The sequence below is a fragment of the Chiloscyllium punctatum genome, chromosome 32, assembly GCF_047496795.1.
Source record: "Chiloscyllium punctatum isolate Juve2018m chromosome 32, sChiPun1.3, whole genome shotgun sequence".
NCBI classification, from domain to species: Eukaryota; Metazoa; Chordata; class Chondrichthyes; order Orectolobiformes; family Hemiscylliidae; genus Chiloscyllium; species Chiloscyllium punctatum.
Window position 1 is genome coordinate 30,289,352 of NC_092770.1, and position 15,980 is coordinate 30,305,331.

General features: G+C 48.5%; 1 protein-coding gene across 3 annotated transcripts in view; it reads right to left on the bottom strand.

The window, feature by feature from the left end:
• The window catches only part of nr1h4 (nuclear receptor subfamily 1, group H, member 4), a 125,000-nt gene that overhangs the window by 27,363 nt on the left and 81,657 nt on the right, over positions 1–15,980 (bottom strand). For all 3 annotated transcript variants that reach the window (XM_072551979.1, XM_072551977.1, XM_072551978.1), the window contains 2 exons: positions 15,573–15,672; positions 14,106–14,252 (listed from right to left, as the gene is read on the bottom strand). In XM_072551979.1, coding sequence (XP_072408080.1) covers positions 14,106–14,252; positions 15,573–15,672 — 247 coding nt within the window. The remainder of the gene's footprint in view (positions 1–14,105; positions 14,253–15,572; positions 15,673–15,980) is intronic.

Consider the following 15,980-nt stretch of genomic DNA (forward strand, 5'->3'; position numbering starts at 1 on the left):
CATTAGAGACAGAGAGAGAAGGAGAGATGCCGGGTGGTAGTTTAACTTGAGGGTCACCACATCACAGACAAGGGAAGAGACTGAGAAGGAGAATCCTTTCCTGGTAACCTCAGCCAGCGCAGGGACTGGACCCACGCTGCAAACCAACTGTCCAAGCCAACCAACCCCCTCTACCATCGCGGGCACTGCAAATAGATCTCCCCTCGCTTCTTCTCAAAGACAAAACCTCACTGAGTTTCTCCAGCATTTTGTCTTTGAATTTCAGATCGACAGCATCCGCAATATTATACGTGAACTGAAATTCTCCAGTGGTGGTAGCAGCTTTGCCCATCCCCTGTGCACCCTCCCCCTAATATTACAAACTTGGCTGGAAAGTGTTAACGGGGCCGAATCTCGGAATGACAGAACGACACGGTGCGTGCACAGGTGAACGAGGCTCAGGTAAGTTGAAGGATTAATTTGGAAGCATGACATGTAGCTGAGAGAATATCATCAGGATCCTGCCATCTGAATAATGAGGAATGAATAGAAATTTCATGTTTTGAAAACCTTTCAAGTTCCTCATGTTTCAGTCCTCATGTGGGCGTAAATATTATAATATTCTGCATTGCAAAGGGAAAGACATCCATTAATATTGTCCTCAGACTTTAAAAAAAAAGTGTCCTTTTTTTGAAGAAAGAACTCATCCATCTCCATATGAATAAACCCTTCTGTCACAAGGGCAGCTCCAGACACAACTCTATTCATCCAACAGAATATTAAGAATTCATTATAGATTCTTGCAGAATCTGAGGCACACACATGAATTATTCATTAGAGTGACCTTAAGTTATAAAGTTGAAAGGGGACACTGTGAAGGACCTATCTGGGCAGTTCAGGCAGGAATGTGTCACTTATCACACCCAGACTGGCTCCCCCGGACAAAAGCTCCAGATTATCATTTTGCTCTCCAGCGTCCGAGTTAAGACAGAATTATCTTCCCACTCCACCTGGGCATGTCACCTCCTCAGCACTGACATTTTAAGCAGGATTCTGTAAGAAAACCTTCTCTGTACGGAAACTAGGGACACACATCAGCGGCTGATAAGCTGAGGAATCAATTCTGTGAAGCAGGAGAGATCAGCTGATACTGGATAAAAGAGCCAGAGCTTAACCACACCTGATGAATAAAATGAATTTTAGAGGGACTAGCACGTAGACCAGAGGCTGCATTGAGGGAGTGCCACACTGTCAGAGGGTCAGTACTGAGGGAGTGCCACTCTGTTAGAGGGTCAGTACTGAGGGAGTGCCACTCTGTTAGAGGGTCAGTACTGAGGGAGTGCCACACTGTCAGAGGGTCAGTACTGAGGGAGTGCCACTCTGTTAGAGGGTCAGTACTGAGGGAGTGCCACACTGTCAGAGGGTCAGTACTGAGGGAGTGCCACACTGTCAGACGGTCAGTGCTGAGGGAGTGCTGCACTGTCAGAGGATCAGTGCTGAGGGAGTGCTGCGCTGTTGGAGGGTCAGTACTGAGGGAGTGCCACTCTGTTAGAGGGTCAGTACTGAGGGAGTGCCACACTGTCAGAGGGTCAGTACTGAGGGAGTGCCACTCTGTTAGAGGGTCAGTACTGAGGGAGTGCCACACTGTCAGGGGGTCAGTACTAAGGAATGCCACACTGTCGGAGGGTCAGTTCTGAGGGAGTGCCACACTGACTGAGGGTCAGTACTGAGGGAGTGCCGCACTGACTGAGGGTCAGTGCTAAGAGAGTGCCACTCTGTTAGAGGGTCAGTACTGAGGGAGTGCCGCACTGTCAGGGGGTCAGTACTAAGGAATGCCGCACTGTCGGAGGGTCAGTTCTGAGGGAGTGCCACACTGACTGAGGGTCAGTACTGAGGGAGTGCCGCACTGACTGAGGGTCAGTGCTGAGAGAGTGCCACACTGTCAGAGGGTCAGTACTGAGGGAGTGCCGCACTGTCAGGGGGTCAGTACTAAGGAATGCCGCACTGTCGGAGGGTCAGTTCTGAGGGAGTGCCACACTGACTGAGGGTCAGTACTGAGGGAGTGCCCACTGTCGGAGGGTCAGTACTGAGGGAGTGCCACACTGACTGAGGGTCAGTACTGAGGGAGTGCCGCACTGTCAGAGGGTCAGTGCTGAGGGAGTGCCACACTGTCAGAGGGTCAGTGCTGAGGGAGTGCCACACTGTCAGAGGGTCAGTGCTGAGGGAGCGCCGCACTGTGGGAGAGTATGATTTGAAAACATCCAGGAAACGTTTAGCCCAGTGTATACCCCTCAATTGACATCTATAACGTGGATGAGCCGGTCAGTTCTGAGGAAGGGCCACAGGACCTGAAACATTAACTCTGATTTCTCTCCACAGATTCTGCCAGACCTCCTGAGATTTTCAGCAATTTCTGTTTTTGACCTGGTTGTTTTTGGGATATCTCTGTGTACAACCTGATTGCTGTGTTCCACTCCAAACATACTTCAAAATACCTCATTGATCAAATATATTTTCGGATATTCAGAGGTCACAGATGCTGTTGTCGTAATGCAAGTCTTTTCTTTCTTACAATCAAAGATGAATTCCGTTGAGGGATGGGGTGTTCAGGAAAGTGTCTTTTTTTGTGATGCTGTCTTGCATTTGGAATTTAAAGAATGTGTTCCCAAACATCATGAGGCATCACAAAACATTGGTCATTGGTGGGATAGCAATGAAAGCTGTAACCATAAGTACTGGAAGACGTCATTCAGCAGCCCATAGAGCCTGCCTCACCATTTAATATGATCATTGCTGATCAAACATTTCCACACCTCTGATCCTGATCAAGTTCAACCTCAAACAGACTCAAAGAGAGCTTTCACTGCCCTCTGTGTTAGAGAATTCCAAAGGTTAACACCCCTCAGAGTAGATACTGGATTAGTGGTGCTGGAAGAGCACAGCAGTTCAGGCAGCATCCAACGAGCAGCGAAATCGACGTTTCGGGCAAAAGCCCTTCATCAGGAATAAAGGCAGTGAGCCTGAAGCGTGGAGAGATAAGCTAGAGGAGGGTGGGGGTGGGGAGAGAGTAGCATAGAGTACAATGGGGTGAGTGGGGGAGGGGATGAAGGTGATAGGTCAAGGAGGAGAGGGTGGAATGGATAGGTGGAGAAGGAGGTAGGCAGGTCGGACAAGTCCGGACAAGTCAAGGAGACAGTGCTGAGCTAGAAGTTTGAAACTAGGATGAGGTGGGGGAAGGGGAAATGAGGAAGCTGTTGAAGTCCACGCTGATGCCCTGGGGTTGAAGTGTTCCGAGGCGGAAGATGAGGCATTCTTCCTCCAGGCATCTGGTGGTGAGGGAGCGGCGGTGAAGGAGGCCCAGGATCTCCATGTCCTCGGCAGAGTGGGAGGGGGAGTTGAAATGTTGGGCCACGGGCCGGTTTGGTTGATTGGTGCGGGTGTCTCGGCGATGTTCCCTAAAGCGCTCTGCTAGGAGGCGCCCAGTCTCCCCAATGTAGAGGAGACCACATCGGGAGCAACGGTTACAATAAATGATATTAGTGGATGTGCAGGTAAAACTTTGATGGATGTGGAAAGCTCCTTTAGGGCCTTGGATAGAGGTGAGGGAGGAGGTGTGGGCGCAGGTTTTACAGTTCCTGCTGTGGCAGGTGAAAGTGCCAGAATGGGAGGGTGGGTCGTAGAGGGGTGTGGACCTGACCAGGTAGTCACGGAGGGAACGGTCTTTGTGGAAGGCGGAAAGCGGTGGGGAGGGAATATATATCCCTGGTGGTGGGGTCTTTTTGGAGGTGGCGGAAATGTCGGCGGATGGTTTGGTTTATGCGAAGGTTTGTAGGGTGGAAGGTGAGCACCAGGGGCGTTCTGTCCTTGTTACGGGGTTGGAAGGGTGGGGTCTGAGGGTGGAGGTGCGGGATGTGGACGAGATGCGTTGGAGGGCATCTTTAACCACGTGGGAAGGGAAATTGCGGTCTCTAAAAAAGGAGGCCATCTGGTGTGTTCTATGGTGGAACTGGTCCTCCTGGGAGCAGATACAGCGGAGGCTGAGAAAATGGGAATATGGGATGGCATTTTTGCAAGAGATAGGGTGGGAAGAGGTGTAATCCAGGTAGCTGTGGGAGTCGCGGGAGCACGAGGTGGCGCCAATGCTCCTGCGAGGAGGTTGAGCAATTCATCAACTTCACCAACACATTCCACCCTGACCTTAAATTTACCTGGACCATCTTTGACACCTCCATCCCCTTCCTGGACCTCTCCATCTCCATTAATGACAACCGACTTGACACTGACATTTTTTACAAACCCACCGACTCCCACAACTACCTGGATTACACCTCTTCCCACCCTATCTCTTGCAAAAATGCCATCCCATATTCCCAATTTCTCTGCCTCCGCTGTATCTGCTCCCAGGAGGACCAGTTCCACCATAGAACACACCAGATGGCCTCCTTCTTTAGAGACGGCAATTTCCCTTCCCACGTGGTTAAAGATGCCCTCCAACGCATCTCATCCACATCCCGCACCTCCGCCCTCAGACTCCACCCCTCCAACCGTAACAAGGACAGAACGCCCCTGGTGCTCACCTTCCACCCTACAAACCTTTGCATAATCCAAACCATCTGCCGACATTTCCGCCACCTCCAAAAAGACCCCACCACCAGGGATATATTTCCCTCCCCACCCCTTTCCGCCTTCCGCAAAGACCGTTCCCTCCGTGACTACCTGGTCAGGTCCACACCCCTCTATGACCCACCCTCCCATTCTGGCACTTTCCCCTGCCACCGCAGGAACTGTAAAACCTGCACCCACACCTCCTCCCTCACCTCTATCCAAGGCCCTAAAGGAGCCTTCCACATCCATCAAAGTTTTACCTGCACATCCACTAATATCATTTATTGTATCCGTTGCTCCCGATGTGGTCTCCTCTACATTGGGGAGACTGGGCGCCTCCTAGCAGAGCGCTTTAGGGAACATCTCCGAGACACCCGCACCAATCAACCAAACCGGCCCGTGGCCCAACATTTCAACTCCCCCTCCCACTCTGCCGAGGACATGGAGATCCTGGGCCTCCTTCACCGCCGCTCCCTCACCACCAGACGCCTGGAGGAAGAATGCCTCATCTTCTGCCTCGGAACACTTCAACCCCAGGGCATCAATGTGGACTTCAACAGCTTCCTCATTTCCCCTTCCCCCACCTCATCCTAGTTTCAAACTTCCAGCTCAGCACTGTCTCCTTGACTTGTCCGGACTTGTCCGACCTGCCTATCTCCTTTTCCACCTATCCACTTCACCCTCTCCTCCTTGACCTATCACCTTCATCCCCTCCCCCACTCACCCATTGTACTCTATGCTACTCTCTCCCCACCCCCACCCTCCTCTAGCTTATCTCTCCACGCTTCAGGCTCACTGCCTTTATTCCTGATGAAGGGCTTTTGCCCGAAACGTCGATTTCGCTGCTCGTTGGATGCTGCCTGAACTGCTGGGCTCTTCCAGCACCACTATCCAGAATCTGGTTTCCAGCATCTGCAGTCATTGTTCTTACCTCTCAGAGTAGAGTTTCTCTCCATTTCAGAGACCAAACACAAACTCCTGTGCAGAACTACTTGCTCAACTATTGGTATAAAGGCAAGGTGCTGGCTTCCTGTTTCCAATTCCAATCCTACTCTGACCTCTTAGCTCTTGGCCGCTATACCCTTCATCATCATTATTTTAACCTTCATTGGAGCAGCACCTCATCTTTCACTTAAACTTTCCAGTCTTCTGATCTTAGAATTGAGCTCAATAATCTCAAATGCAAAAACTATCTCAAATAGAAAACATTTAACCCTCACTCATGCAGTCACAGAGTCAACAGCTTGGAAACCTATAGCAGTATTCTAAAAGTGGCCAAACCAATGTCCTGTACAGCCACAACGTGACCTCCCAACTCCTGTACTCAATACTCTGACCAATAAAGGAAAGCATACCAAACGCCTTCTTCACTATCCTGTCTACCTGCGACTCTACTTTCAAACAACTATGAACCCGCACTCCAAGGACTGTTCGTTCGGCAACATTCCCTAGGACCTTACCATTCAGTGTATAAATCCTGCCCTGATTTGCCTTTCCAAAATGTAGCACCTCTCATTTATCTAAATTAAACTCCATCTGCCACTCCTCAGCCCATTGGCCCATCTGATCAAGATCAGAAATAACCATCATAACTGTCCCCTATGCTACTGATTTCATCTGAAGTGTTACTAACCATACCTCCTATATTCACATCCAAACCATTGGTATAAATAGCAAAAAGCAGTGGACCCAGCACCAGTCCTAGTGGCTATTGCTGGTCACAGGGCCCCAGCCTGGAAAGCAACCTTTCACCACCCACCATTTCCTACCATCAAGTCTATTGTGTATCCAATTAGTTAGCCCCCTCTGAATCCCATGTGATCTAACCTCGCTAACCAGTGTACCATGTGGAACATTGTCGAACGTTTTGATGAAGTCTATATAGACCACATCTACTGCTCTGCCTTCATCAGTTATTTTTTGTCACCTCTTATGCAACTTGAATGCTTTTAGGGGAAGGGTGTGTTGTGAGTGGGATTTTGGAATCACCAGTGTATTTACTGCTCAGGCCAGTGCAGCTGCGTTGGGAACATTTGCCGAGCCATTTCCATGGGGATAGGAAGGTCCTGTTCGAAATGAAGGGGTGCAGGATGTCACGAAGGTCACCAAAAGAGTCATTGCCTCAACATCCAGTGTGTCTGCACTCAACCTGCACAACCCCATGAGGGAGCATCTCTGAGGGGGGTTTGTTTTAACTCTGCTTGAGCAGATCTTTCACTCACAGCTGTAAGGACAGCAAACATAAACTTCAAACAACCTGAAATGCACTCTCTCTCTCTCTCCCTCTCTGCTCTGTGCCATTGACATAAACACAGAACAATACAATGCACACAATACTGCACACTGAAATATTTATTGTCTCTGAGACCTGGTTTCAAGCTACAACATACATTATTCATGTCTTTGTTTGACCAAAAGCCAGTTGCTAGATATAGTTACTTCTGGCCATTCCAAACTCCCAAGGCAGACATATAAAGTGTGGAACTGGTAACAAATTTACACCAGCCACGATGAATTGTACTCAATAACGCTGCAGCATCTGTCACAAAACATTGCTGTCCTTCCTTGTGAAAAAGTCTGAAAGTTTTCAAAGGATGGGCCTTCGAGTATGTCCTAGGTTGTGGAATAGGAGAAGGCCATTCAGCCGCTTTAGCCCCTTCTGCCATTCAATAAGATCATGGCTGAGCAGAATTTTAATGTCACCCTCCCACCTTGGCTGCCAGTGGAATTGTAGAATTAAGCAGCACCGAAAGGGGGACATCAGCCCTTTGTGTTCATGCTAGCCTTCTTTCATAGCTCCCAGAATCCTTGGCCAACAAATCTCTGTCAATCTCATTTGTAAAGGCCCTGGTATCTTCCCACAGTCCAAAGATGCGCAGGTAAGGTGGAAATGCAGGGTTACAAGGATAGGGTGGGAGGCTGGTGGGTCTGGGTGGGATGCTCTTCAGGGGGCCAGTATGGCTTTGACAGGCCAAATGGCCTGTTTCGCACTGTAGGCATTCTATGATTCTATGAAAACTAAGCTCCAATCTCTGCTACCTTCATACTTCCCAACCTCGCCTCGGAATGACCAAGCTCAAACTTTAACTGTGATCTCCTGTGTCCTGGACTCTACTGATGGTGGTAGAAAGACTCTGTCTCCCCCATTCATTCCTTTCAAACCCTCCCCATGCAAATAAAAACTCAACACATTGAAGAAATTTCTTCTCTCACAATACAATTGCTCCAGCAGTTTGCTGCAAATTCAGCGGGATTGATTCATTTATGGCCTAGATTCTGGAAAACTCTGGAATACAAAGATATTGTTTATAAATTAGTGGCAAGTGTTGGAGAGAGGAGATGGAGAAGTGGTCACTGGGATAGAGACCCAAGGGCCCAGATTCTGGGGATTCAAATTCCACCACAGCAACTGGTACGTGTATGAAGTGGTGGAGGCTGGTACAATTACAACACTTGATAGGCATCTGGATGGGTAGATGGATAGGAAGGGCTTGGAGGGATATGGGTCAAGTGTTGGCAAAAGGAACTAGATTTGTTTAGGGTCTGTTTCCATGCTGTACATATCTACAAAAGAAACCACCATTTCGATTGGAACAACACATCCATCCTGGGACAGGCTAAGCAAAGACATGCCAGAGAATTCCTAGAGGCCTGGCACTCCAACCACAACGCCATAAACAAACACATAGATCTAGATACCATCTATCAACCCCTCAGAAAACGAACAGGAAATGACATCACCACAAACCCCAGGAACCCCATCCAGGACAAACATATAAATAAAAAGCAGGAGACAACAGCTTTGCTTCACTTGGAGGTCGCCACTGATGATGTTACTGAGCCAGGTAATGAAACGTCTGGATATGAAACCTACAGCTCAGTGAGCAAACCTACACCCTGAATCTCAACCTGAGCTACAAACCTTCACAAACCTTGCAAAAAACTCCATATCAACAATTTGATTGTGATCTCTAGTTGCTAAGTAGGCCTGCGCCTTTAAGGCCAGTATTTTAAATAGGTGAAACAAAACCCTACTGCCCCCTTGACCATGACCCCACCACCCCCCCCCCCCCCCCCCCATCACCAAACCATCATCTCCCAGACCGTACACAACCTCATCACCTCAGGAATCTCCCACCCATAGCCTCCAACCTCATAGTCCATGAACCCCGCACCTCCTACCCAAAATCCACAAACCTGACTACCCCGGCCGACCCATCGTCTCTGCCTGCTCCTGCCCCACTGAACTTATCTCTGCATATCTTGAAACCATCCTGTCCCCCTTTGTCCAGGAACTCCCCATCTACATTCGTGACACCACCCACTCCCTCCAGCTCCTCCATGACTTTCATTCGCTTGGTCCCCAAAGCCTTATCTTTACCATGGACATCCACTCCCTGGACACACCAACCTGCCATGACAAAGGCTCCAAAGCCCTCCATTTCTTCCTCTCATGCTGACCCAACCAGTAGCCTGCCACTGACATTCTCATTTGATTGGCTGAACTGGTCCTCACCCTCAACAATTTCTCCTTTGAATCTTCCCAATTCCTCCAGACCAAACGGGTAGCTATGGGCAGACATATGGGCCCCAGCTATGCCTGCCTCTTTATTGGGTACATGGAACAGTCCATCCTCTGCAGCTACACAGGCACAATCCCCCACCTTTTCCTCCGCCACATCGATGACTGTGTTGGCGCCACCTCGGGCTCCCACGAGGAGGTTGAACAGTTCATCAACTTCACCAACATCTTCCACCCCAACCTGGACCATTTATCACCTGGACCATCTCTGACACCTCCCTCCCCTTCCTGGACCTCTTCATCTCCATTTCCAGTGACCAACTCAACACGGATATATACTACAAACCCACCGACTCCCACAGCTACCTGGACTATACCTTCTCCCACCCTGCCTCCTGTAAAAATGCTATCCCTTATTCCCAACTCCTCTGCTCCCAGGAGGACCAGTTCTACCACAGAACACACCAGATGGCCTCCTTCTTCAAAGACCGCAACTGCCCCTCCCACATGGTTGATGTGCATCTCTTCGACTTCCCGCACCTCCGCCTTGAACCCCACCCCTCCAATTGCAACAAAGATGGACCCTCCCCAGTCCTCACCTTCCACCCCACTAACCTCTGAATATAGCACATCATCCTCCGCCATTTCCACCACCTACAAACAGACCCCACCCCTAATTACGTTCTGCAGAGACCATTCCCTCTGCAACTCCCTTGTTAGGCTCACATCCCCCACCAACCCACCCTCCACTCCCAGCACCTATCCCTAGCACTGCAAGAAGTGCAAAACTTGCGCCCACACCTCCCCCTCCCCCCCCCCCCCACCTCCATCCAAGGCTCCAAAGGATTTTTCCACATCCAACAGAGATTTACCTGCACCTCCATACACCTCATCTACTGTGTCCATTGCTCTCGATGTGGTCTCCACTACATTGGGGAGACAGGACGTCAACTCGCAGAACATTTCAGAGATCATCCCTGGGGAACACGCACTAAACAATCCCACTGTCCTGTGGTCAAACACTTCAAATCCCCCTCCCACTCCACAAAGGACATGCAAGTCCTGGGCCTCCTCCACTGCCAAATCCTAGCCACCTGATGCCTGGAGGAAGAACGCCTCATCTTCCACCTTGGGACCCTCCAACCACACGGCATCATTGTCAATTTCACCGGTTTCCTCACTGCCCTCCCTCCCACCTTATCCCAGAGCCAACCCTCCAAATCGACACTGCCCTCTTGAACTGTCCTACCTGTCCATCTTCCTTCCCATCTATCCACTCCCCACCTGCCTATCACCATCACGCCCCACCTCCATCTACCTATCGCCTTCCCAGCCAGCTTTCTCCCAGACCCACCCCCCTCCCAGTTATCTCTCAGCCCCGTTGGGCCACCCTTTCATTTCTGATGAAGATCAAACCCGAAACATTGATTCTCCTGCTCCTCAGATGCTGCCTGACCTGCTGTGTTTTTCCAGCACCTCACTCTCACCTCTGATCTCCAGCATCTGCAGTCCTCACTTACGGCTAAAACAAAACCCCGCGCCAGTTTAGCCATACACGGGCTGATTAAAACAGACCAGTTGAAACTGGAATCAAATTTCCTCAGATTCTGACAGATCAACTTCTGAATGTCTTCAAGTTTTAAGTTGTGACAAAAAAGTATGACCCAGAGTGGGACAACAGGATTGTGAAGGAAATGCTTCAAGGCATGGAGGTGGCAAAAGCAAAGACACACACAGACATACACACAGACACACACACAGACATACACACAGACATACAAACAGACATACACACAGACATACACACAGACATACACACAGACATACAAACAGACATACACACAGACATACAAACAGACATACAAACAGACATACACACAGACATACACACAGACATACAAACAGACATATGCACAGACATACACACAGACATACAAACAGACATACAAACAGACATACACACAGACATACAAACAGACATACACACAGACATACAAACAGACATACAAACAGACATACACACAGACATACACACAGACATACAAACAGACATACAAACAGACATACAAACAGACATACACACAGACATACAAACAGACATACAAACAGACATACAAACAGACATACACACAGACATACACACAGACAAGAGAAACAGACAGACAGACACACACACACACATACAGACAGACATACACACAGACATACACACAGACATACAAACAGACAAGAGAAACAGACAGACAGACACACACACACACATACAGACAGACATACACACAGACATACACACAGACAAGAGAAACAGACAGACACACACACACACACATTCAGACAGACATACACACAGACATACACACAGACATACAAACAGACATACAAACAGACATACACACAGATATACAAACAGACATACACACAGACATACAAACAGACATACACGCAGACATACAAACAGACATACAAACTGACATACACACAGACAGACACACAGACATACACGCAGACATACAAACAGACATACAAACAGACATACACGCAGACATACACACAGACATACACACAGACATACACACAGACATACAAACAGACATACACACAGACATACACACAGACATACACACAGACATACAAACAGACATATGCACAGACATACACACAGACATACAAACAGACATACACACAGACATACAAACAGACATACACACAGACATACACACAGACATACAAACAGACACACACACAGACATACAAACAGACACACACACAGACATACAAACAGACATACAAACAGACACACACACAGACATACAAACAGACATACACACAGACATACAAACAGACATACACACAGACATACACACAGACATACACACAGACATACAAACAGACATACACACAGACATACACACAGACATAAACACAGACATACAAACAGACATAAACACAGACATACACACAGACATACACACAGACATACAAACAGACATACACACAGACATACAAACAGACACACACACAGACATACAAACAGACATACACACAGACATACACACAGACATACACACAGACATACACGCAGACATACAAACAGACATACACACAGACATACACGCAGACATACAAACAGACATACACGCAGACATACAAACAGACATACAAACAGACATACACACAGACATACAAACAGACATACACGCAGACATACAGACATACATGCAGACATACAAACAGACATACACGCAGACACACACGCAGACATACAAACAGACATACACGCAGACATACAAACAGACATACACACAGACATACAAACAGACATACACACAGACATACACGCAGACATACAAACAGACATACACGCAGACATACAAACAGACATACAAACAGGCATACACGCAGACATACAAACAGACATACACGCAGACATACAAACAGACATACACGCAGACATACAAACAGACATACACGCAGACATACAAACAGACAAGAGAAACAGACAGACAGACACACACACACACATACAGACAGACACACACACAGAAACGCGTGCACACACACATACAGACAGATAGATACACAGATATACAAATACATGCACACACACACACACAAAGACGCACGCGTGCACACACACACACATACAGACAGACAGACACACAGACAGACAGAGAGACACACACAGAGACATACAAACACACACAGACAGACACACACACAGACAGACATACACACACACACAGACACACAGACACAGACAGACACACACACTGACATACAAACACGTACCGACAGACACACACACACAGACATACAGACGGACACACAGACATGCACGCGCACACACAGAGTCGAGAGTGTGTTGCTGGAAAAATATAGCAGGCCAGACAGCATCCAAGGAGCAGGAGAATCAACATTTCAGGCACAAGCCCTTCATCAGGAATGAGGCTTGTGGGCCGGGGGGCTGAGAGATAAATGGGAGGGGGGGTTGGGGCTGGGGGAAAGGTAGCTGCAAAAGCGATAGGTGGATGAAGGTGAGGGAGAAGGTGATTGATCAGAGGGCGAGCGATAGGCAGGTCCAGAGGGCAGTGCCGAGTTGGAGGCTTGGGACTGGGATAATGCGGGGGGAGGGGAAATGAGGAAGCTGTTGAAATCCACATTTATCCCCTGTGGTTACAGGGTTCAAGTCAGAATATGATGTTCCTCCTCTACATCAGGGAGACAGAACACCTTCTTGCGGATCATTTCAGAGAACATCTCAGGGACAGCCATGCCCACCAACCTCACCGCCCCTTGGCTAAACACTTCAACTCCCACTGGGCCTCCTCCACTGCCAACCGTTACCATCCAACCCCTGGAGGGGAATGGATAATATTCCACCTTGGGACCCCGCAACCACGCAGGATAAATGTGGATTTCAACAGCTTCCTCATTTCCCCTCCAACTCGGCACAGCCCTTCGGACCTGTCGGTCACTCCCCCCTCTGACCTATCACCTTCTCCCTCACCTTCATCCACTTATCACTTTCCCAGCTACCTTCCCCCAAACCCCACCCCCGTCCCATTTATCCCTTAGCCCTCCGACCCACAAGCCTCATTCCTGATGAAAGGCTTTTGCTCGAAATGTCGATTTTCTTGCTCCTCGGACACTGCCTGACCTACTGTGCTTTTCCAGAACCACACCCTCCACTCTGGTCTCCAGCATCTGCAGTCCCCACTTTCCCCTACACCCACACACACACAGACACACACAAACAGACACACACACACACACACACAGACACACACACAAACAGACACACACACACAGAAACACACATACCCACACACACAGACAGACACACACAAACACACACTCAAACAGACACACACACACTCCCACAAACAGACACACAAACACTCACACAAACAGACACACACACACACACACACAAACACTCACACACACACACACACACACACCCACACACACACATTCTAAATGAGTTCTTCAGACTTACCACTGTGACGGATTCGATCCTCTAGCAACTCACTCTGCTGAGAAGGAATCTTCCTGCTGAATATCTGAGCAGACCGAAGGAACATGGCCTCAACAGCAGAGCCTTTCAGCAGGGCTATCTGATCCTCATGGTCCAACATCTGGAACCCTGCAGAGTAAAGCAGAGGCAGAATTAGCCACCTCACCTCTGGCCAATGCTCCTTATTTCACTGGGAATACTCCCTCATCATAGTCCCAGAGGGCCATCGAGCTTCTCTCTTACTAGAGAGAGAAAGAGAGAGGGAGTGAGAGTGAGAGAGAGAGAGAGAGAGATGATTGGTGGTGGTTCAACTCTTGGGTCCGCCCCAGTCCAATACCAGCTCCGTCCGCTACATTGCTCTTGTTTGGTTCAGGTCTTGAAGCCGGAAGGATTGGCTTGGGATGGGACCTTCCTGTCGGACCATCTTTCTTAGCACTAGATTTGAAGGATCTTCTCAAGTCCTCTGGTGTTACTCATCCAGCACTTTCAGGTGCTGTGGTAGATTGTCCAAATATACCAAAGTCTTTAGGAAGTCAGGCACCAATGCACCCTGGAAAACCAGAGTCTTAGACTGAGGTTTGAATCCTTCATCTTTAATCCTCTTTTCCTCAATTGTCCAGAGGCTGAGGTACATTGGACGTGATGCTGAATTTCATCGTCTGTGTCTGCCTACATAGAGAGGAACCTCTGGAGATCTGGGCAGTGAGGTGTAGTGGTTTAGTGATGATGTCACTAGAAAAGAAACAGGTAATCCAGAAACACCCATTTCACCAAGACTTCCTACGGTCACTGCAATGGGAGCCCAATTCCTGTATTACCGAATTTTCAAAACTGGGCCCCATCATTATAAGAAAGTCATTAATCATTCCAAATGGGATTGGAAGGGAAATGTCTTTACCCGGACATTTGCAGTGTGAGAGTGTGGCCCTCAGGAGGACAGGGAGTGGCTGAGATGAATGCAGTTGTATGAAGATAATAACTGAGAATTTCACCTCCCAACTGCCATTTGTTCGACAAATGCTCCCTTTAATGTGTCTGTTTCCTCTGGGAGAAGGATTCAAAACATTATGGGATGGTGCTGTGCCCTCCAGTATTTCCTCTTCTCAAATTATTAGAGTTTAAGTCTACTCCTAAGCTACAGAAGCTTTCCTTATTAAAATCCCCAATTAGTTCAGTATAGTCCCTTTAGAGAAGATATCCCACTGGCCTTCCCCTGTCTGAGTCTGTTTGTGGCACCACATGGCTACCTCCTTACCATTCCCCATTCCCCATCCCCCAACTCACTGAGGCGAGAGCCTCGATTGCATTGAATCTTCACAAAGCAGCCCCTAGCACCCTCTCCAGGGGCCCTGAGGGACGGGGTAATAATAAATGTCAGCCTTTTAGCAAAACCTCCAGGCCTCCCCTCCCCAGGAGTGAATGAAAGAAATGACAAACCATGTCACTTACCGGGCAACTTCTTTGTGAATTCAACAAGCACCTGTACATGGCTGGTGGCTGTTTCAGTGAGCAGGAGGAAGTTCTCCTCAGTGCTGCTTCTCTGTTGTAGCTGGAGAGAGACACACACACCGAGCAGTCAACACCCTCCATTGTGTAGGGCATTCTTACTCTGCTTTCCCAAGAGATTCTAAGAATAGCTCAGATATAGAGTCAAAGAGGTATACAGGACAGAATCAGGCTCTTCGGCCCAACTAGTCTGTGCTGACCAGATTTCCAAAACTGAATTAGTCCCATTCCCCTGCATTTGGCCCAAATCCCTCTAAACCTTTCCTAATCATATACGTAGTGAAATACCTTTTAACTGTTGTAATTGAACTCATTTCTACCACTTTCTCGAGTTGTGGAAAAAATGTTGCA